Source organism: Phasianus colchicus, chromosome 1 (genome assembly GCF_987193195.1).
Source record: "Phasianus colchicus chromosome 1, bPhaCol1.hap1.1, whole genome shotgun sequence".
NCBI classification, from domain to species: domain Eukaryota; kingdom Metazoa; phylum Chordata; class Aves; order Galliformes; family Phasianidae; genus Phasianus; species Phasianus colchicus.
Genome location: NC_143436.1, coordinates 133725494 through 133749597, shown reverse-complemented (window position 1 = coordinate 133749597; position 24104 = coordinate 133725494). Strand labels below are relative to the sequence as shown.

General features: G+C 41.2%; 1 protein-coding gene across 5 annotated transcripts in view; it reads left to right on the top strand.

The window, feature by feature from the left end:
- The window catches only part of CRACDL (CRACD like), a 61816-nt gene that overhangs the window by 22198 nt on the left and 15514 nt on the right, over positions 1-24104 (top strand). For all 5 annotated transcript variants that reach the window (XM_090127163.1, XM_090127127.1, XM_090127154.1 and 2 more), the window contains 6 exons: positions 13733-13809; positions 14744-14906; positions 17311-17446; positions 17804-17968; positions 18595-18663; positions 22036-22266. In XM_090127163.1, the coding sequence (XP_089983289.1) occupies positions 13743-13809; positions 14744-14906; positions 17311-17446; positions 17804-17968; positions 18595-18663; positions 22036-22266 (831 nt within the window). In that variant the 5' untranslated portion in view covers positions 13733-13742. The remainder of the gene's footprint in view (positions 1-13732; positions 13810-14743; positions 14907-17310; positions 17447-17803; positions 17969-18594; positions 18664-22035; positions 22267-24104) is intronic.

The following is a 24104-nucleotide window of genomic DNA, read 5'->3' as shown; positions in this document are numbered from 1 at the left end:
CTTGTAAAGTGCTGCAAACAGCCTTTAAATTTCTCTGGACGTTTCTAAAATGAGCTAGTAAAAATGTATAAGTGGTCAAGAGTTATCAGCTGCCACGCTTTTGTTGAAACTGGCTCCTCGTAACACTTTTAGATTTAGAAAGCAGCAATTTCTTCTGACTGTATTGTTTGCAGAGGCTGGCAATTGTTGCCTGTGGTTGTTAGCACAGTGGGATTTGTTCCTCATTTTTTACTTTGTTTCATAGATTACAAGTAGAAACTCTTTGACAAGAGCAAAAATAGAAGTGATGTGCCATTGTAAATAAATTTTGGACCAAAAGAAATTCTCTTCTGTGTGCCACTGACTCCCTTCTTTACTCATAAACACTGGCAATTGTGCAGTTTACACCGGGGAATATTTATATCAAGTGCTGGCAAAGGGGTGGCATGAGAGTTTTCTGAAGGACCATTTCTCACAAGAAACACAGTTTTCATATTTAAAAAAATGTGGAAATAAATGTCTCCAGGTGCACGCAAGCTATTCAACTTGCCTTTTTCAGCAGTCTGTAAACAGTACGCTCGAGCCCTTCAGCAGTGGGATTTGGCACAGCCCCAGTTAATGTGAGCAGAGGCCTGCCAGGTGGCATCAGCCTCAGATCTGGCTGCACATGTCTTGGGCAGACACACTGTAAGCAGGTTTGCAGATTTTTTTAGTGGCCATTTTGAAAAGGGATCTGAAAAAAACTGAAGCTGTATTTTTTAATTATATCTAGTATGAAGTTATTTAGTTTGAGTGTTGGCTGTAGGGCACTCAGGACCTGATTTCTTCACAGGGACAGAGTAAGCACAGTTTCACTTGGTATTTTCCATGCTTAGTATTCAGGAAAACAATTGCCAGTCTCACATTGCGTACTGATACAGTAGCTGCTTTTTGATGTGTGAATGTCTGATTTGGTATGTCAAGCTTTTTGTCCATGTCAAACATATGGGAAAGCTTATACGTGAATCCCTAGGACTAGCACTGTATGTGCATTCAAGAAGAGAGAAGAAACCCATACCAGTGCAGAATCTTTCTGCAGTTCAGGATGTTCTTGATTACAAAAGAATCTCCTAAGTGTGTAACTTCACACTACTGTGTGTTCAGGTGATATAGGATAGAGAGGGGAAATATCTGTTTGAGCTTCACATTTCAATTAATTGTGCCTTTCTCAATATCAACAACTTTCAGGAGACAACAGCAGAAGCCTCGTTAATCACTTTGATCTGGCTGTGCAGTAAAGCAACACCCTCAGAGGACGGTGTGGGACCAGAGAGGTTAAGTTATCTAGCACTCCCTGCTTTCTTTTGTTCACAGAGCCTTGCAGCATCCTCTTAGTAACAGTCTTCTGTCAGAGCTGGGAACAGAGATGCTAGACACTTCATTCCCTGATTCAAAACTACTTTTAAAATGTCTGGAGGGAAAAAAAAAAAGTTAAAAGGAAGGAGGCCCCTACACAAACATGGTCAGATTTTCCTCGAGCTTGAGCTAGTGTGGTTGCCAGCTGGATGTAAAAGGCTAAATATTTTCCTGCTACACCTACACCGGAGGCCCTTTGCAGATACACGGATGGCTAGGACTTGAGAGTCCATCCAAGGGAGCAAGTGTCAGAACTTCAGGGCTTAACGTGAATCGGATTGGATCCTGTGTGGTAGCAGCAGCCAGCCGCAGAAATCTGGGTGCCTGGACATATGGAAGAGCCAGGTCTGGGAACGTTACTGGGACACTGACCTTATACTAGACAGTATTTCTTGATAGTAAACATAGGAGGCATGTTGGGCTCTGCAGTAGAGAACAGGTCAGAGGTGGAAAGTCAATCTTTTCCTCACTGATACCTGTACACCACCTTGTGCAAGGTTTGCTGGCAAATGGAGAACTGAAAGGGAAGACGAACATCTTCTCTAAATACCCTTGGCAAGTGACAAAAGATGCCTCAAAATGAGGATAGTTCTGGCACAACAGTAAATAGCTACAGACTGACCATTTAATCTGGAAGTTTCTAATCATCAGCTACAAATTTCCAGAGTACCATTTCAATCAGAGGAATGGGAAAACTGAACTGCTTTCAAAGGAGGCTTTAATCAGTCTGTGAAAGGATTACATGAAGTGTTTGCCAGCAACAATAGGAGACTGAATGCTCAGGAGGTCCCCTCTGAGACTGTGTGCCCAAGTTTTATCCTGACACACCTATGAAGAGCTCAGAGATTTCAGTGTACCTAAACATGCTGTTGCTCAGGAGACTATACTACATGTGAGAAGTGAAAGAGGCAAGGAAATGCATGGAGCCCCTGGAGTAGAAAGGAGCTCACAGGCAGAATGCATCTGGTAGTTATAGGTCTTGCAGAAGCAGCAGTAAAGACCCTTTGTGGATAAAACAATTTAGGACTAACATATGTAAGTCACTGGATAGGAGAAAGGCTGCTTTGTTTGTTGAATGCTTATTTCCCCATCATGGCTGTGCCAACCTTTTCCTCTCTGTCTTTGGTCCTATCCAAGGGATCGGTGCTGGGACTCTTCAGAGAACCTCTGAAGGGAGGTTGTGTGCCTCCCTGCTCCCATTCCTGTGTCAGGAAGTGCTTACTGTGAAGTTAGGTTTTCTGCCATCTGGATGCTAATGCTTTTTATTTTGTGAATGCTGCAGTATGTTCTGTTGTGCACATTTAGATCAGGCAGAGCTCAAATATTGGACAGTCACATGTAAAAGTTCTGGTGGATGAGAGCTCTTTAAGTGATGCTGGATTTCTGCAGCTCACTTAGGTTATATCTGCTGAATCACAAGCAGGAAATGTTTGAATTAATGACAAATATTTCCCAACTTTAGTTAGTTAAGTGCCTGCACATGTTAAATTAACCATAATAATCTTGTCATAGTTGTAAATTAATAACTTGCATCTCATTGTGCTTTGAATATTGAAGTAAAACATTCGTGAGGCATTCAGGGAAAGGAGCTTGGTGACAAATGGGACAAGTTCCCATATTTTTGTTTTGTTTTGCCCATTGTAAACAGCATTTTCAGGTTCTTGTGTGGTTTTTGGTTATCCATTGACACGTGAATAAGGCAGTGGGGATGGGAATGCAGAGCACCTAGCTAGGTAATCCTAGGTTCCTACTGCCCTCAGCAGAGAGTATTTCTTCCCAGTGAGGAGATGTAGATCTGTTAATTTCTGAAGTGTCTTTTCTTCATTGCCTAGAGGGAGAGGCAGCCAAGAGCAATTGTGCATATGGGAGTTTTGTGGCAAAATGATCTTTTAACTCAACAAAAGTGAGAAAAGACTGAGGGGCAAATTGGTGATGTGGAAAAAGAGAAATGTTTCTCCCAGTGCATTCCCCAGCAGTGGTCCTTGGGTGCTTGGGATGGTAACGCTCTCTTGCTGCAGTGCTCATCCACCTGTGCTCTTTCCACAAGGCCTTCATTTGTCAGTCCCCTCCCTTCTCCCTGCTCTGTTGCATGTGAAATGCTCCTGGCCTGCCCAGCTGTAAAGGACCAGTGACTTCAGGAGTAGTGAGGAAAGAGGGAGAGAAAGGGAGTAAGATAGCCAGTGCAGTCACATAAGCTTTGTTTTCTTAGGAAATTAAACCTAAGGAGTAGAAGCATTACATACTGATGTTTATCACCTGTCCTCCAGTACTGAGTTAAGATGAAAGCGCTGTCAGGGCTGCATCCATCTGTCTTGCAAATGAGAGAGGACACACAATCAGCATGACACTGTGACTGGTAGCATATTTTTCTGCTGCTCTGGATAGATAAAAAGCAGGAGCCCTCCTACTGAATGTGTCCCTGGCTTGTTAAAAACGCTGTCGGGGATGGTTTGTGCTCTTCAGTGCCCTCCTTTCTTATATTTTCTCCAATCTCCTCTACTCATCTCATTCTGCATTTAAAATTTCTGCATGTATTCTTAGGAGTGTCCTGCGCATGTACTCCCTGTCACTTGTCCTGGACAAATTGACACGTGCAAGTGCTTCTATTTCTCACTGCAAGGATCAGTGCAGGTGGTGTAGAACGCCGGAGACTCAGCTCTGGATTTCCAACACGGTAGCAGTAAACCTGTTAAGCTCCATCAGGGTATTGACTTCCAAAAGCCTGCAAGTCTGAAGTGGCAGAGGGAGGTGAAACGTGCAGAGTGACTGGCAAGATCTCTTGCTTTCATGGATGTTATTGCTGCAGGGAAGAAGCAAAAGGGAAAATGAGAATATGAGCAAGTCACACTAATTTCCATTTGCTCATATCCTTGTTTTGAAGCATAGAGCATAGACCTGCAAGGACATATAGACAGGAGAACTGCAGGAAAATAGCTCCTCTGTTTCAAACACAAAACAACAAACGTGACCTGAATGGATAACAGGAATGAAAAGTTTGCAAGTACACGTAGTGAGAGAATAAATGGTAAAAATTAGGACTCTTCTATTTGTGAAATTCTGATTGTGGCTTTTCTTTTGAATTGTGAAAGAGAGTTCTGAGGAAAGATGAAAGGACTCAGTATTGTTGTTCACTGTGATGGGGTCAGAAAGCAGCCCTTCAGCCTGCTCACCTGAGAAACTACTTTGGCTGGGAAGACTTCCTGACTTAAACAGACTTGTACCTGAACTCCCAGGGTTGTCACATATCGCTGTGACTGTGCATTAACATCTCTTGCTTCTTTTTTTCCTAAAAGTGATTTGAAAGTTGCTCAGGGTGGAGGAGAGAGGAGTTGACTACGGTTCTTCTCTTTCCCATCTGGGCTCAGGAAAATGATTATCAACTTGAAAGCCAGGCAGGACTAAATTAGAAGGAGACAAAGAGACTCAATTAGGTCATCCCCAGTTAAAGCCTGCCACATGTACTTCTTCAGAAAGAGTCTCATGCAGCCAGTTAGCTTTGCATTTGGCCTGTGGGGTTTGGCAAAACAGGAATGTGGAATGTGTTTACAAGGTAGCAGTTATTGCTGAAATATGTCAGCACCGTTGCCTGGGGAAGTTTCAGAGGATCGAGGTCACGCTGACAGCGGCCATCCCCGTGGACAGCTGGTGTGAACCCTGGGGAGGAAACTGGCCTCAGAGCCTGCAGCCAGGGACCCGTGGAGTGGCAAAGCAGAGGAGGATGCTCCCCTTCCCCACCGCCTCGCAGCGCCCTTCCATCGGACCTGGCTCCATCCCCGCTACTTCTTTGTGCTAGGATGACCCAGGACAGGGGCTGTTCGTTGGCTTGGAGACATGGCTGCTTTCTACCACTGCATCCGAGGTGACTCCAGGTTAGAGCATGACTGAAGCTACTCAGCAGAGCGGTGCAGGCGGCCACCGAGTGACACTGGGGAGTGCTGAGCCTGAGGGCCCCCTGGCACCTCTCATGAGCGGCTTCTGGAAAGCAGTCAGTTTATATTCTGGCTAATCTCAGGTGGTTGGCTGGGGTGTCTCTGCCTGGAAGGGCTAATGCTTCCCTTAGGGTATTCATTCTCTTTACATTCCCTAGCTTCTTTTTTTCTCTGCTCTAAATATTCAGTGTTAAAGCTACTCTGTGCATGGTGCATGGATGACTGCAGTAGGTATTTAATTTTTCCAGCACATGAATTCTGGAGGAACCCAGTAAAGAACATCTTGTTCTCTTTGTCTCATGCATTTTTCCTTTTTATTTGTGTTTAGCCAAACCAGACTGTTTTTCATCGTATTCATGGCAAAACATTTTCAAGTAGGCTTCGGATATAGCTATATTCTGTGTTCAAGTAAACACATCATTTGAAAAGGCTTGTCCTTAACTCTTAAGGAAACTTAATAGGAGGGTTGGAATAAAACCACTGACTGCGTCACACTTCACGTAGCCAGGAGTAGACAGTCAATGCATTATGGGTGAGTGCAGAATGGATGAAAATTGGGCCACATTCAGATCTGATGTGAGCAAGTCGCAATTGATTTCTTTGTCTGGGTGACTTGGCCCACTGAGTTTTGTTCTGAATAGCTGACGAAGCTGAATAAGGAACTCATTCTGGGTTGCACTAAGGACGTTCAGTATCTGAAGCTCCCATTAACCTTCGCTCTGTACAACAGCATGCTTACATGAGCCTAATTGATGGGGCTGCGGGTGTAAAAGTGCAGGTTCCTTGGGGCTTGCTGTGCTTCCAGGTGAGTCTTATTCATATTTTTGCCACATAGTACCCATTTGTGTGTGTATAGTCAATTTATTGCATTTATGGTTCCAGAGAGCACAGGGGGGATCACTGAAAGCCCTGTTCTGTTTCAAAGAATCTAAACCCATGGAGACCTTATAACAACGTTGATTTTGATACTCAATCTGAATACCAAGCGACTTTGTGTAATTATTTTTGTGAAATAGCTTCAGGAATGTTCCCAGTGCTGAATTGAAGAATAATTGCAATTGCGACATGTAGAATCAAATGTAATTTTGTTCTAACTAAAGCAAGTCTTTTTACTTTCTTTTCTATTGCTTTCCATGGAGAGTCACAGTGAATATTTAATACTTTACCTGTTCTTAACTTTTAGTGACATCAGCCTGTTATTGTGCAAAAAAGATGAAGTCCATCAGAACAATATTAGCCAAAGTGCTTTGTGTGCACACTTGGTACCTCTGAAGTTCAAGATGCAGATTGTGTTTCTATCAGTAAAATAGCTGATACGAGTCCCAGACTCTGGTCGTGTGTTGAGCTGTTTGTTCTCTTAAATGTAGTGGCAGATCTTTGTAGGGAGCTGACCGGGAGAGGTCTCATGTTTTTGTGAAAAAAAGAAAAAAGAAAACTGTGCTTCCATTAGAGAAATTTAGGTTAGATATTAGGAGGAGGTTTTTCACACAGAGGGTGGTGACACACTGGAACAGGTTGCCCAAGGAGGTTGTGGATGCCCCATCCCTGGAGGCATTCAAGGCCAGGCTGGATGTGGCTCTGGGCAGCCTGATCTGGTGATTGGTGACCCTGCACATAGCAGGGGGTTGAAACTAGATGATCATTGTGGTCCTTTTCAACCCAGGCCATTTTATGATTCTATGATTCTGTGATTCCATTATCCTGTACGCTGAGAAAGAAGACAGAGTCTCAGTGTGCTTTTATTGCTCTAACTGCTCTGTTAATAATGCTTTCTGTATTGGTAGAATAGGTTTCCTGGGCCCTCTGTTAAACCACAAAAATATAAAACTTCCATTGAAAGGCGGAAGGAAGGTGATTTTATTTAGACCAACTGCATTTCACATGGTTTTGTTTTATTGTTTTGCCAACATAATTTTTTTTTCCTGTTTCTAATTATTTTATGTGGATGTTCGGTTTGCTTTTGCGTTCCATATTTTAACATCTGTTTAAAGAAAGCATGCAGGATAAGGCTTTTGCTGTGAACAAAGTATGACCTTTGACAAGATGTTTACCCCTGAGTTATTGAGCTCCCTTAGGGAAGAAGAGCTGCCTTTTGTCTTTCTGCAGGATAGAGTAATTGCAGCGCCAGGAAATCAGACCAAACAGTGATGCTTTCTGCTCATAGGTTGGTGGATTTTGTTACAGCATACTTTTTTAAAAGAGCAAAAAGCTTGTTCTTCACGAACTGCTTGGATGGAAAGCTTATTTTGTATGGTATTTGTCCTGTAGCCTCTTGCCTTCATGTAGAAAAGGGAAAGGCAGGTCTATTAATTTTTGAAAAACAAATAGGTAGAAATAGCAGGGCTTTTCTCCCCATTCTTTGGAAATGCACTGTTTGTAATAGAGAAAGGAATGTGCTACTGGCAGAGGGCATGGACGGCTTGGTGAGTACCTTGTATGAGAGCCTGTAGGGTCCATGGAAAATAATAGTTACAAATGCACCAGAGTTGAGTTAGGCTTGGATATTTGAGGGAAACTGCCTACTGCCCAGTAGAAGTGAAAGAAGCAAGAATGGAGCTGTCAGGGGAGGGCAGCTGGGGGTTAGGGAAAGGGGCTGCACCAGAGGGCAGTGGGCATGGAACAGGATGCCCAAGACTGTGGGCATGGCCTTGAGTGCTGGAGTTCAAGGAGCATTTGGACAACAGTCTCAAACACAGGGTCTGGATTTTGAGTGGTGCTGTGTGGAGCCTGGAGCTGGACTCAGTGATCCTTGTGGGTCCCTTCCAACCCAGGATGTCCTGTGATTCTGTGAAAAGCGAGCGTTGGCACGAGGAGCAGCACTGGAAGATTTTGTGTTGGTGCCACTACTCGAAATATAGGTAGTCACTTAGAAAAGGTAAATCACTCACAGATCTGTTTGTTTTGACAGTGGCTAGAAGGAGGATGGGAAGATCCCTAGAAGACTGAGTTTTCTAGGAGAAAGACTTTATCAGGCTAGGGCTCCCTCAGGACACTGGTGGAAGCAAGGTTCATTAGGGCCAGCCTTGCTGTGGGCATTGGGAATGGCACACAGGCTCTCGTCGCATCACCATGATGGGTGCTACACATTTTCTAATAACATGAGAGCATGCTATGAGAGTAGCAGTAGCTGGAGGAGATGTCAGTCATGCACAGAAAGTGAGACTTTTATTAACCAGTAGTGCAGATTAAAAAAGGATGGGGAAGGTGTCATTGTGAGATTGATAAAGGTGAGTAACAAACTGACAAAGTGTCATTTTTTGGGACAGCAGGCCATATGTGAAAATACCACATTTTTGAAGATGCTGTCCCTATGGACACTCACTAAACTATTTAAAAAAAAGAAAGCAGAGAACACATGAAGTCAGAGACTTTGCAGTGTGATTATTTTTCATTTATTGATGCAAGACCTTTGAGTAAAATGGAAGGAGATAATCATCTGTTCAACTCTGAAAATATAAAGCAAGATCGTACATTAAAAATGACAGGCTGTTTTTCTTCTTGGTTTGGAATTTAGTTTGTCTTTGGTATTTATATGAGTATAGCAGAGGAAAACAGTGTAATTTTCTTAAAAAATTATTCTCTGGGTAAATTATTTTCAGTGCGTCACCCATTCAAAAAATGGGGATGCAGGAGGAATATGAAGAGGTGCTGATGTAGTGGAAAGGGAAAGTGGCCTTTCTGTCACAGTGAGAGTGCTTGGGAGACCTGACAAAGCTCTTGGGATGGCCACATGCATGCAAGTGTAGTCTCAAGTGTAATTGATCATTTGATTTAAAATTGGAGGCTGAATGAAAAGTGAAATTTGTACCCCTTTGACACTGGGAGGTCTGGAGAAGTAAGATGCATGGCTTTGGCAATGGCGTTGCTATTGTTATCAACTTCTCATGTCCCTTTCTGTGCATTTTTTTTTTTGATGTTTTTATACAAACTAATTGGATTTCCAGGGACCTGCATCTTGCTTGTGAGGATGCTCCCAATATCTGTGCTCGTGTGCATAGTGCTGGCTCACGTGCAGTGCTGATCTGTGCTTCTTACACCTGCACTGTTGGAGAGGGACCTGGGGAAGGGAAAAGAGGTTTCTCCTAATAACATCGAGGTGATTGATGACTTCTGCAAACGATTTTGTAATTAGGCGTGTGGTGAGAGATTTACTGTGGGGTAGGTGAAAGCCTTACAACTTGGGAGCATTGAAGGTCATTTGAGAGCTTGAAGCGAGGGTCATGTTGGGATTTCTATTAGCAGGAAAAGGTCTGAGCAGAGAGGCACTTTGAACATTACTGTGGGCACCTCACCATTACAAGCTCATTGCCCACTCATCCTTCTCCTGTACCTCATTGTGCAGTATCTTCAAAACACAGCTATTCTATTTGGCTACTGGCTCAGCTAGGACAGTCTTTCTGAATGTTTGGGTTTTCTTTATATCCCCTGACTTCTTGCATTTTCTTTCTTAAATCCACAAGGCTGCGTAAAACAAGTAAGGATTTTAGTGCTTATCATGATATTGCAGAGAGAAAAAGGCAGGTTTCCTCCTCATGTGAAATGACAGTTTCTAGTTCAGATTTTTAAAAGAGCTTGCTCTACTAGAAAGCAAATGTTTTTGTAATCACAGGAATAAGAGGTTCAAATTGCTGCCATTCATTTCAGCTGTGCTCTTTTTTTTTTTCCTCCTTTTTTTTCTTTTTTTTCTGATACTCACTTGGGATGCAGTGACATCTGGGAGGGGTAGGGTTGCCATGCCATGTTCCTTCTATATTCTTTGCACTCATGTATTCTTAGCTGGGTTTCCTGTGTCTTAGCTCGTAATAAAAGAGCACAGGAAGGAAGAAGGAAATGGAAAAACAATATCTGCTGGGAAAAGTCTAATGTAGAAAAAATACTGTTATAAGCTTGGGTAATATTTAGCAGTTTATCATCAGACATATTGGCCTCATAAAATCTCATAATAAATTGATAAAGCAGGCTTCTGTTTCCTGAGGGGGAAAAAAAGGAAGAGAGAAAAGTACAACTGCTGTTAGTGTGGTAAATCTTGCCCTTGCTAAGACAGAAGAAGTAAAGCAACACGCTCCTGAAGGATGTGGATCCCACTGAGTTTTTAGACCAGAATGTGACATGACTTAGTTCTTGAAGCTCAGCAAGACTTGGAGAAGCTGAAGAGAGTAGATTGAGAGTTCTCAGTACCCTCAGAACATAGTACTGTTCCCTGGAGCAGCCTCAGGAGCCGAATGCAAGTGCACTCTGCTGTGTGTGGGTGCTTCTGTCAGCAATTTGTTGAACAGCTATTAAACTTACATGTCATAGATTTTCAGGAAAGCTTTGAAGAAGATAACATTTAGCTTTCGATTAAGCAAATCCCTGTTTACGTCAGGGAATTGACAGGAAGGTATAATCATACTCATGTTGAACTCTGGCATCTTGTTTTTCTTTCTCCTTCTAAGTGTCATGTTTTAACCAAATCTTTCATGTGATGAATGAGTTTGTTTTGGACACTGAAGGAAAAAGCTTGAAAGGCTGAAAATCTACCTAAAGATGTTAAAATAACTTCTGCTAAAGGTAAAAAAAAAAAAAAAAAAAAAAAAAAAAAAAAAAAAAAAGCAACAAAGGAGGTGTGTGTAGAACAGCTCTCTGAGTTCATATACTTGGGAAAGAAAGGGCTTGGAAGGAAAAGCAACTTTCCCCATGCCAATAAAAATGTCATCATCAATTTTGACTGACTGCCTGGCACTAGGCTGGGTGAGATGCTGAGCTGGGAGTAAACTGTAACTCAGCAAACACTGAAGCATATGACTAAGTCTCAGCACAAGCATTTACTTGAAATCAAGGCTGACTAAAATGATCTGTCAGCTTTCAAGTGGCGGCTTGGCCATCAAGGTCCCACCCCGCCCACATCCTAGGATAAATGGTCAGGCAGACAGGCTTGGTGATTGCATGTACCCACCTCTGGCCAGACCACTGTGTCCTTTGCCAAGTGTTTTGCCAGTTTTTTTCAGTTCCAGTCCCTCTGCGATCTGCTTAGCTCTCCTCCACAGGTTAGCAAAGAGGATACCCTTTCATCTCCTGGTGCAAACAAATCCCTCCTTGGTTACAGTGGCCATAAAACTCCTCCCCAGTCTGACATTCAGTCATCAGCGTGTGGCCTCACCTCGCCATCTGGGTCTCAGACAGCGTGTTTTCACAACATAGCAACGACTGTGAGAGCTCCCAGCCTCCTGCTCTGTGAACATCACGCCCCTTTGATGAACCATCGTAGGCCTGGTAGAGCTGGATCCAAGTGCCAGCTCTGCATTCAGACTGGGAACTTTCCTTTGAAACTACAAAGCTGAGCCACAGCCACCAACAGAGCAGCCAGGTCGTCCCCCAGGTAACCCCTGGAAGCAGGTCAGGGATGACTCTTGCAGTAGTGGGCATGGGACCTGGCCAAGCCTCACTCCTCGCACACTGTTGTTTCAGCACTCCCTTGCAAGAGGTGTCTCCAGCACCATGCTACAGCAGTACAGATAAGCTGGGCTGCCTTCTTCAGGCCCAAGACACTTTTTAGAAAAGTACGCTGATTACTAAAATAACCTTAAAATTGCTAAGTATTACAGACTTGAAGAATGGCCACGGGAGGTCAGGAATAGAGAGAGGACCTTGCATCTAGGCACATGGCTGGCAAAAAGAAAGCTCATTGGGATTCAGTGTTACGCTGCTTCTCCTAAGGAAGGAGAAATGTTTGTTGCACCCCTATCATATATGACTGTCCTCGAGTGTTTGGTGGATGCAGTGGAAATGCTCTTCACAACCTTGAATGTCAGAAGTCAATCGCACAGATCTTTACTGACATAGTGGTGGAGTTCACTTCTTAAAATCACTTTTATTCTGTAAAAAAATTGTTGCTCAGAGAAGCTGTGGATGCCCCATGGGGGCATTCAAAGCCAGGTTGGATGGAGCTTTTAACAACGTGGTCTAGTGGGAGATTAGACCCCCACAGCGGGAGTCGGAACTGGATGGTCTTTAAGGTCCTTTCTAACCTAAAACATTCTGTGAAATTGGCTGCAAAGGTTTCAGATGGGATAGCAACACATTTCTAGAGTATTAGAAATTAAATTATATTAATTGCATTAATTATGCCAGAAGAAACATGCCTCTGTTCAAAGTAGCATTTCCGTTATAGGGGTATTTAGCACCTGGTGGCTTTGCTGCTCAGAACTGATGGAGTGTAATGTGTAAACAGATAAAAAAAAGTAGAACCTCAGCTAGCTGCAGGTGGATGCAGTGGATACAGCTGGGGGTGTGAGTTATGGCATCCAGTTTATATATTAAAATATAAAAATATGATGCAATATGATATGATATGTGAAAGGGCTTTTTTGATAATGAAGGTGCTCATCCAGCTGCTGGGGAAGTGGAGAAGCACTGCAGCAGCAGTGTCTTTGCTGGTGCCATCGTATGACTGTCCATCACTGCCTGGATCGGTACTCACCAGTGTTTCAGGCAATGTGTCATGGTTTAGGCTCCAGTAATAAATATTTCATTTCCATTTAACTCTCTAAATGTATGAGCCTCATTACTTCAGTCTGCTCTTATTTCGAGAGTTCAGAGTAGCTGTGGTATACTCATGCCCCAGTCAAGGTTCTGGCATAAGCATCTGTCACCAATGCAACCCAAGGAGTTCCTCTGTGGTATTTAGGTCACCTTCCAGTGAATGACATCCATGACTTTATACTGACTCAACCATGAAATCGTGGTTTTCCAGATAGAGAAAAGAGAGCACAAACTGACTACTCTTCTGGAAATGATTTTGAAATTACAGATATTCTGCCATCATTAGGAACCTTAATGAAGAACATGAAGAACATTTTTGCTTCCAAAATGCAATGAAGAAAGAGAATTTATTATTTTATTTTTACTTTTGTCTGCATGAATAAAAGAGTAAAAAGAATGATTAATTTTTCACAAATTACTTAAAAAAGAATTAAAACTAGAATCTGTAGAATACGCCAAGTTAAATAAAAATTGAATATATGTGCAGTTCTTTACAAAGGTTTTTTGGATGTGTTACCCAAATGCTGTGATTAGCACAAAGACATCATGTCTGTGCTGCTGGATAGGGGCAGAGAGAAAGACTCTGGGGAGCAACCTCTGATACACACATTCAGAAGCGTTCAAGAATTTCATTACACTCAGTTCTCAGTAAGGAGAAGTGAGCTGATTAACTGGGCTGTAGTGTGTCATCGCCTTATTAATTGGAAGTAAAAAGCTTCATCCTATGGAATATTTTTGTGTTGTGTATTTATAAATAGATATGTGTATATAGACATCTACTGCTTATGTATTTATTTACAATATCATCTTAAATTTTATATATTTATATTTTGTACTTTGCCTTGTATGTGTCTATTGAAGTATTGCTATTTTGTTGATATAATTGACATTTTTTCTCTATCCTTTAGTGACTGTCACATGAGTTCCTCAAGGACAATGGACCCGAAGGTGCGGGAGACTGAAGGATATGGAGAAGACAACTCAGGTAGAACTGCTCCCTTCCTCAAAAAACAAAAAGGGCTGAACTTAAGCTTAGCTCTGTCACAGAAGTGAGTGTATTCATATAGAGAATGCATTCTGCCTCTCTCTCCTTCTACCTCCAAGACTTGTGTCAGTTTTGACATTTCTTGACTCTTGAAGTCAGATTTTTGTAGCATCTTGTGACAGTTAACTTTTCTACCCAACAAGATCCAACAATAACTGAAACACTGGTAGGGATGTTTTCCAATGCTGTCATCCCAACCTACAATGGACAGGCGGTAGTTGTTGGGCTGTCTTGTGCAAAATACTGAATTCTTTATGGAGCTAGGAACTGATAGTGATTCAGGTCTTTCCTCACTGAGCAGACTATCACTGTCTTTGAGGATTACTGTTTGATTTCTGTTTTAATACTTTGTGATCCATTGAGTCTTATAATTAGCATTCAAAACATTTTCGAATGTATTATATAACTGACACTGTAACAGCATTAGCCTCCTGATACTGCACATTTCACCTAAGTAAGCCATTTCTACATTTAAATTGCTTTCAGTAACAACATTGTCCTTATCATCACTATTTTGCTTGCTGAACAAAGGCAGTGTGTTTCCAAGTTGTAATTTCTTCTCTACATAGTGGGCTGTTAATACCAAAGTTTTTCTTCCCAGTCTAATTATCTCAAGAGGCAAGTAGAAACTCTATTAGGAAAGATCCTACACTGTAGGTTATTTTTATGTCATAAACACTGCAATCCATTCTCTCAGATAATAGTAATTTCATGCTATCAGTATAGTCTTGAAAGACACTAATGCAAGAGCGGACTGTGTTTCCTCTTCCAGGAAAAAAAAATCCACTTATGAAAAAAATTATATGGGAATTATTATTGTTCTGATAGCCTGCAAATACTGCTGGTTGCATCTTCTTTATGTTTCTTCACTTAGGAAAGAAAAAATCAAAGTTCAAATCTTTCAAAAAGTTTTTTGTTAAAAAGAAAAGGAAAGAAACTTCTTCAGGGAGCAGCAATCTGAAGCTATTCCAGTCAACAAGTGATGTGGCGGCCTCACATGACATGCATGCTAGTTTTGATTCTGAAGATGAACACGAGTAAGTCTTTGGACTGTGGCTGGTAAATAAATACATTGCTGCTATGAGATCAGTAGATTACAGATATCCTAAATTGCCTCCTTTTCTTATCCAGAATGCTGCACTCTCAAACAGTTGCCTTTTTCAGGAAAGTACAAATTACAATGCTTGAGGCAAGGCAAATTACAAATGGAGAGGATGGGGTGCAGCAAGAAGTAATAATTAATAAAGCTTTTGTTTAAGCATTAGTAATCCTTGGGTTATTGTTTCATCTTCAAAAAAGGGAATTAGGTATAGCTTCGATTTTATCAGAATTTTCATATAGTCCTAAGACATATCTCCCAAGGATTGCTAAAAAATGTAGACGCCTAACCATTTATGCCAGTTTTTGAAAGCATGAAAGAGATAAGGGGATGACTGCAATTGAAATCAGCAGGAACCAGAGGCTCTAAAGCTTTTCTTTCTTTTGCATAGCTAGGATTCATCTGACCAAAGGATAAATGCCTGCATCTGAATTAGTCACCAGCTGCCTTTTACAATCAGCAGATAGAAGTCAGCATTTCTAAGAAAAAGCTCATACCATTCTTGTGTAGATGTATGAAGTTAGTCTGATGAACCATGTTCTAGATGTGCCTGTTTCTCCCCACTGAGTGTAAGCAGGAGCCTGGGGTGCCTGGCACAGGTACCTATTAGTGTCTGAAGTTAAACAAGACGCATCCTAGTCTCTGTATCTTGATACCTCCTGTCTTCATTAAGGCTTTCCCAAAAATGTTATCTATTATATTTCATCCCAAATTAACCATGAGAAACGGGATACAAAGTTCAGATGTCTTCCTGGATGGACTGGGGGACCTCCGTCCATGGATGGAGTGCAGCCGGGTGCTACAGCTGTGCAGAGAGACAGGAAAGGCAACCCATCCTGTCCATTTGAAACGGCATGGTGCGATGCAGCCACTAGGCAGCGCCAAACAACCGAAAAAAAATTACTAACAAGTAGTAGTAGTGTTGGCAAGGGTAGCAGTAGTCCAGCTTGAAGCCCCAGGAGTTCCGGGTTGGAAGCAGCGGATCTAACACCGTTTTTGTTCAACAGTATATTTTTAAGACATAGATGGTGAGATTTTATCTCCCTCATGCACTGCTCATCAAGGTCATGTCTGAGTGGGTACAGACTTTGGCTGGTTTTGCCATGTCCTTGTGCATTGCTTGCAGGGTTATAAAATTATTATTTCTTAATACTTGTTTAAATAAAGACCACGAAATACCAGGAAAGGAAGGAAGAAGCATAATGAGAGCACTCATAATCTGGGGAGACATCTAGATTACCTCCACTACACATGTGGGAGGTATGCGTCTGCTAGGAAGAGAAAGCAAGGACAGCATGCAGGGATAAAGGTGCACATGCAGTAATGCTGCTTAGCTGGCAGCTCTTGCAATCTTTGTAAGATGTCGGTGCACTGAGCAGCCATCGAATCCAGACTGACACTTACTTTACAAATTGCTATAACTCTCTGACCTTGGATGCATCGCGGAGATCACATTTTCACACAGATAAATTGTTCTTCTAATGTCTCTGATGCATTAAGCAGTAACAGCAGGCTTTCCTTCCTTCTGCAGCAGGCATACAGATTAACTTTTTCCTGCAATTGTTTTATCAAATGTATTTATAGCAGACATTCCAAGGAAAATGTTACTTTTTGCCATGTTTGTTTATGTTTCTGAATGTCTCTATGACAGTACCTAGGATCCAAAAATACACACAATTATTTTTCTAGGGAGTCTGTTCAATTAGCTTGATAGTTACTTGAATCCAAGCAGTTCTGTGTTCTGCTTTGCCATTTCATAGCAGTCATAGTTTAAAAAATTAAAAGAAGGGACTCCCAGAAGAAATGCCATATGCACACATTTCTGGTCCCTGCTAAGTTGAGTTGTGAACTAAGCTGAGGAAAATGAGCTCAAAAGACCTCCTAGCAGCCAGCTTTCTGCCCATATGTCTCCCCTAACATTCCCATGAAGAAACAAGGTGTTCATCCCCCACATGTAACATTTTTAAGATAAGTTGCATGCTGCATCCATCGTAAGTAGGAGTCAGAACATGAGAGAAGCTACCCACAAAGCTTTCTTTGCTTCTTTTCACCAGGCCACAAATAATGTCCCTGAAAAAACATAACCACAGGCTCATAAGGGAAAATCCCAAGGATCTTGTTGTAGAGCACAGGATCTTGTAAGCATAGTGCTTAGATTCACCTGAATAGTGCTGCATAGATTCACCTGAATGACAGTTTGTATTTGTGGAGAGATTTGGAATTGCAGATGTGATGAGTGCTGTGCACATCTGTCTTCCACTGCAGAAGACCACCTGAGTTAAGAGTAAGAGGATTGGCAAAAGAAGTCTACGTGTTTTCACCTGTTTGTTATGTTATTCTAGGGCCCACAAGGGCATTATGGGAAGCAGAGCTTTGTCTCATGACAGCATTTTCATCCCTGAAATTGGACAAGAGTCTACAAGGCCAGTAAGAGTATTTTCTCAAGAAAATGTTTCTGATCGAATTAGAGCTCTACAGGTAATTTGCACAACATGCTTTTTTCAAATGCAAGTGGAATGTCCTTCCAGGCTTGATTTCTTTTACAATGTTAATAGTCAAATATTAGATTAGCAAATAATATCTGTTTGCAGCTTAATCAAAAGTTGTGCTTATTCATCAGACAGTGGTATCTTACCTCAGTTCTGCTGAAAAGGTATTTGTGAAATGAATAGGCTGTTTGGCTCCTAAAGAGAATCTCTAATGTGAGATGTCCTGTTTTCTTGACTATTCATTTACAAAGATAATGTAAAGGTAACTTGCTGACCTGAACTAGAAAACATACTTGGGAAACTTCCATCATGATCACATGTTCATGTTTATTTTGCCATACTGAAGATGAAACTCCAGCCTACGATGAAACTGGGACCTCCACCTACATTTGGGTATCATGCAAAGAGGACCGATGATGCTGGGACCAGTTCTGAGGATGATGGATTACCAAGAAGCCCTCCAGAAATGTCTTTGTTCCAGGAAATGCTAAGTTCAGGCACGACAATGAGAGTGAGTGGTTCTGGTGTTGACAAAAAACAGTGTTTAATTACTTGTTTCACCCATGTGTGGAGGCAGAATTAGCTATTTGGCTTGCTATATGCATTGCTACTTTACCTCCAAACAATTCAGAAATAACTTATTTGAAGATAGAAAGTGCTCTGTCTCTATAAACAATTACTGAAAATCTCTGTTCCTGATGAAATGTAAAAATAATTCCAGAAAATGCAGAACTGGAAAAGAAAGTGTGTTTGTGTACATTCATGGAGATTCTGTTTTTTTAGGAACTACAGAGAGCTGTCAGTCTTAAAAAGTCTGAAAAATCTGTATTCTTCCTTGAACGTGTTGATAAGAGAGCTCTCATCTTTAATCTTTTTCTAGTCTGTCATAGAAAAAAGAATCATAAAATAATTTGAAACTGTTTTGTCTTTTTAAATGGTAGTTTTGTTACACATAATTTCATTCTTTATCTGCATGTCTTTGACTTCATGTTTGCAGTATCCTTACTAATCTTTAAGACTACTGAGTAAAACAATTTATGTTGTCAGTATCTGTGTGCTTTGTGCAGATGATTTCTGCTAGTATATCCATCTCATTTGTCGTCTTTTACTGAATCTCTTCCTCATTCCATCCCACAGTTCTCTGACTCTCACAAGCACCTTAGCTCTTTGAGTTTAGCTGGAACAGGCAGTGAAGAAGAAGAACAGGTAACTTCTGCCAAATGTATTAAGAGCCAAGCAATTATGTGTAGTAATCATCTAAGAAATGCAAGGCATAAATATTACTTTTTTGTCTGTCTGCTGCAAAAACAATCTTGTATGTATGTAGGTGCATGTCCATTCATTTTGCCTTTTTAATGCCTGTCCTTCTAGAATAAAGTTATGATTGTTTAACAGCATAATTCTGACATCTAGTAATCTTCTTTTAACAATAATTAAGCCTTCTAAAATAGTTCATATCCTCTAGCAAAATTTACAGACGTGATTTAATCTCCAAATGCAACCAATCAGATTTAGACACTAAAATAGTATCCTTTTTTTAAAGATGGGAAATTGCAGTAAAGGTTGGTTAGGTTACATGCACAGGTTAAGGGAGAATGGTTATTAAGGAGCCATGAACAATATCTAGATCACAGAATCACAGAATGTTTTGCATTGGAACGAACCTCACAGCCCACCCACTCCCAAACCCTGCCGTGTACAGGGCTGCCCCCCCCCCAACAGCTCAGGCAGCCCAGGACCCCATCCAACCTGGCCTTGGAAGCCTCTGATCTCCGAAATCTGCCCTAACTCTTGGTTTAAATACAAAATTACCTCACACTGCTACAGAAACAGTTTGACGATAGTGACTGACGTTACTGCTCAGGAAAAAGAGGTGAAGTCTTTAGTGGGACCGTGGCCATGTGAGCCAGCACAAGCTGGGAATTCTGCTGAAGTGATATTTTCAGGACTTGAGTACAAGCAAATAGATGACTTTCTTCAATCAGCAGTCAGATGTTCTGGCTGATTAAAGAGCTGTTTTGAAAGGCTCTGAAGAGTCCCTTTTAGTTATCTGCAGCTGGAGTTATGGTAGAAAGAACACGGGGGGTAAAAGAAAGAGTGCTTTCTAGAAATAGTAGGAGAAATGGAGGGGAAATGCAGAGAGGAAATAGAGAAGCTAGTCCTGAGCTGACTACTTCTTGCTAATTATGCAGAATGTATTTTAAGGCCAGCTGCAGTAGGGCTCAGCAAAGATTTCTGGCCTTGCTTGTTGGATTCCACATGAAACCATTTGAAAAGCTGCTTATATGCAGCAAGGTCATAATATTTTTAAAGACTAAAAAGAACATGTGAAGGAGGTATTTCTTGAAATCTGGTGTAGGCAGACTGTAAATATAGTGTTCAGTCCAGATGTGTGTTGGCTAAGGAAGGATTTATGTCTCCCTTTAGTTCCATTAACTTCACTCTCTGACTCACTCTCTGACTCCTGAGATGCCACTGTGACTCTGTGGTTGCTCAGCTTTTTCCACACATCCCATCATTTAGCTCACAGCACTCTTTATCCCAGTCTAGTTTCAGAGTACAGCCATAAAGTAGCTCCATCAGAATGCTTTCCTCCTGAACTGCAAGGTCTGCTCAGTATTCAGAAATTAGCTGCACTCCTACAAGTCAGAGGAGACCGCTTCACAGGGATGAGAAGTTTTGCACAACGTAACGCTGAGATTTTGGGTAGCAGTGACACCTTTCTGTGTCTTGGAATCCTTCCTGGCTCAAACAGGAAGAAAGAGATCGCATCCACTCCTTTGGAATGGAGCTTTTTTGCTTCCCTCTCCTCATGCTAATCAGCAGTACCAGCTGAGGGACAGCTGAGCTGTGTGTATGAGATTTGCGGGATGGGGTCATCCTGCTGGTACCTCCTCCAGCAGAGTTGGCTGGAGCCAGGCTCCGTGAGACAGGCAGCTTTTGCAGTCAGCTCAGAGCTGGCATTCAGTTGGGCTGCTGAAATGTAAGTGGAAAAACAAAGCAGATTCTCAGTTTTCCAGTGTATTCGCCAATGCTCAGCACTGCCAGAGAGAAGATATGCAAGTTGTCGAGGAAAAGCAGTAGTCAAAAAAAACCAAAAAAAACAACAAACCAAAAAAACAAGGCAGGCAAATAGTGATTTGCCTTGAAAGAGAACATGTGCTGTGTCTTTGTCATGGAGCTGAAATGTCAATGTATTCACTGCTAGGTACTAATGTATAATGCAGCCACGTATCGTTTGTTGTACATTAGTCATGTTTGAGTACTACACTGCAGATATTGTAGAGTGGAAATTAATGAGAGCATCCATTATTCAGTGGCTGAGATGCTTTTTTTTTTTTTTTGTAACTGAAAGCATGATCGAAAGCTGTGGATCCAGCCTCCCCTGAAATCAATGGGAGTTTTTACCTGGCCATTCAGGAAGCTGTAGCAAACCCTAGGTATATTACAGAATGTCCTTTATCTGCAGTGCATAATGCAAAACTCTACTTACAGAAAATGCTGCTGCTTTTCCCTTACCTAAATATAAAATCAACACTGTTCTCATGTAAATCCATCCTCTTTGATAAAATACCACTTCCAGAGCCTTCCACGGAGCAGAACAAAGTATGACAAAGGAGGAAAGCTTTTCTGATGAAATGAACTGGAATTTCAAGCCTACAAAGGGAGTCTTATCAAGAGTTGTCAGAGGTTGTGTTAATGTTACGACAGATAGGTTAGAAATATCATTTTGCCTATTTGCCAAAACTGAATCAGAGAGAAAGAAGAAGAACCCTGTTTCAAGTCATTTTTTACAGTTTTTTCAGTCTCCTTTTTGTGTCAGCTCTGGGAGTTGGGTAGTTTTTGTGAAGCACAAGGGAAGCTGAATTCCAGCTTTATGAAAGTACTACATCCTTTGGAGCACTCAGGAGTTTTTTTTGGATGGATTATTGTTCAGGTTGGAAGTTCCAGGCCACTAGTAGGAATTGTCCGTCATTTCCTTTCCCAGAATAGTCTATAAATGAGATGTTACATTTCAGGTAAACTCCCTAGTTATTTTGCAAATGTAAGTACATGAGGAAAAAAATGCAAGCTGACTTTGGCATTGATGTCATTGATTTTTTATTCATTTTTCTCTGGGAGGGTGTTGTGGAGCTGGAAGAGATAGATGCAGTTTAGGAAGATAGAGATGTTCCAACCAGACATAACTGTGGGTAGGAGCATAATAGGCACAAAAGCTGGAGGATGGACCCAGAAAGGAAACCAGTCCTTTAGGCTCTGTAACAGAGTATTCTCCATAAATCTGTCTTCTAAAACATGTTGACCATGTATTTTTGTGCTTTAGATCTTTTAGTTAAATAAGTATCAGTTGCTCTTCCACACTGGACAGCATACCTTAATAGTCATGTGGCTAAAAATTCACTATTGCTAATACCAGTATTCTGTGTGCAACATTAAGAAATACAATGTTTTTTAAAGGATCTCAGAAGGAAAAAGCATCAGCCTTAAAATGCAAATAAACATGCCCTTTTCTAAAGAAATGTTATATTCATGTATTGGTTTCTTTGTCTGATTTTATGCTTGGGGATTTTTTTTCAGGTTACATTGGGTCCTCATTCCAGATCTCACTCTACAGATGGGCAGCTGTACCCTCGGCATGGAAGTGCTAAAATGAAATCTCCCCATGACTCTGACAGTAGCATTTCACCTGCTGCCAATTTTGAAACTCCACCTGAGCTTTCCTCATGCTTGGATAACTCTGCTGCTAAACATAAGCTTTTAATAAAGCCCCGGAACCAGAGGTCCAGTAAAATGAGAAGATTTTCTCAGGTAATTGTGAAAATAAGCATCACCGATGACACAAAAACAGGAAGTTCTTTCTGGACTTTGTGTTTCAGATTCGGATGTGATAAGAAAAGGCATATTGCAACATGGGTATTTCATTGGTTGTTAATAGCTGTTATTTCATGGGACTAGCAGCAGCCTAAATATTATCAGATCCCTTGTCAGCTCTTGTGACACAGAAGTTTGTGTCACAATTGAATAAATTTACCATGCAGTACAATTTAGTATCTTGTCTGTGATGCGGTAGTTGGACCTGAGTGTTTCATTTCTTACTTAAATAAATAAAATTGGAAAGTGTTAACAATTAGCTTGTGTACTTTTCCTGGTCTGAAAGATCTTTTGAAATGTTAGTCTCTAACAGACTTGATGGAGGAGATGCTTTCAGTTCCCAAATGTAATTGGACTGATTCTTACAGAAAGTACAGAAATAATAAGCGGTGATCTATTAGCTGGAGACAAATTCTGTACATTAGGACTCTTGAATTCAGCCCTCTCTCTGTCTGCAAAACCTTTAGAGCCTTTACATGCACAACAGACACTTAAAATAAGTCTCTGCAGAAAAAGAACAGTGTATTACTGATCTTGTTTTTTAAACCATCATTTTACAACATCATTTATCTCCTTTGTGGTTTTTTGTTTGGTTGGTTTTTTTACTGTGAAGGGCATAGCTTCAGTTTACTTCTATCTTCTAGGAAGTAAAGTTTACAGTTCTTCCTTAAGAACTTTATTGTTTGTGGTTTCTTCCAACGTTTTCAATACATTAAAGCTGTTAAATTGGTTTGCTTAACAAAGGAGATATTATTCTTTCTGTATTTAAATGTGGCTTAGCTGACATTTTTTCTCTTTTTCAAAATCTCTGTGTGATCTTTGGGCTTGGTAGAGCACTGCTGTGAACAGCACAGTGATGAGGCCAATTATTTGGAAAATCATGTAAAGCAATAACTGCCTGATCAAACCTCTTTCTCCCTTGTAAGCTTGTTAGCAAAACACTTATGTTGCTCTAAAAATAATGCCTCCTATTTTTTTCCAAGGAAACTAAAACAGATCCAAAGAGCACAAAAACACTATTTGATGAAGCAAAGTTTCAGCTACAAAACACTATTTTCCAACAAAGTCACCACCATTAGCTATGCATTTTTACCAGTAATGAACAAGAGCCTGCATGCTGCACTTGTAAAAATCTGCAAAATGCACCACCCAGCCCTCACTGTGCTCATGTCCACTGTTTGGTCTCCATAAATATTCAGCATCAATAAATATCAATGGGTGCCATTTTTTTTTTTGCATGGAGGAATTTAATGACACACCTCTGATTCACACACACTTCCGCATCAGACACTGTTGTGTCAGACCACCCCTCTGCTGCCATCTGTCACACAGCAACAACATAGAATGGGATATTGGTGGGAAGGTTCAACCTCCACTGCCATACCACCAACATCTACCGCTGGCATCCTGGGTCAACATCATAACATAGGAGGTGCTACTTTTGGAGCATGTCTCATACAATTGCTTTGTCCATTCTACCTACAAACTGACATTAATTGAGCCCTCCTGGTTTTTCATGAAGAGTGTTTCAGTGTTTAGATAATACAGTTATTAATATTTGCCTGGCCAACCCTGCCTGTGCACTCTGCTTCTGGCTTATCTATATGTTCTTTTATATTCCTGTGCCCTCACTAGAAGCACAAGAGGCATTGTAGCTTTGTCTCTGCATTGCACTTGTGAAACAAGAAACTGGGGAAATCCTAATATCTTCAGAATGCCAATTTTGTGTTCTTAGAACAAGGGCCCATATCCAAAATATATATTTAACCAACAAA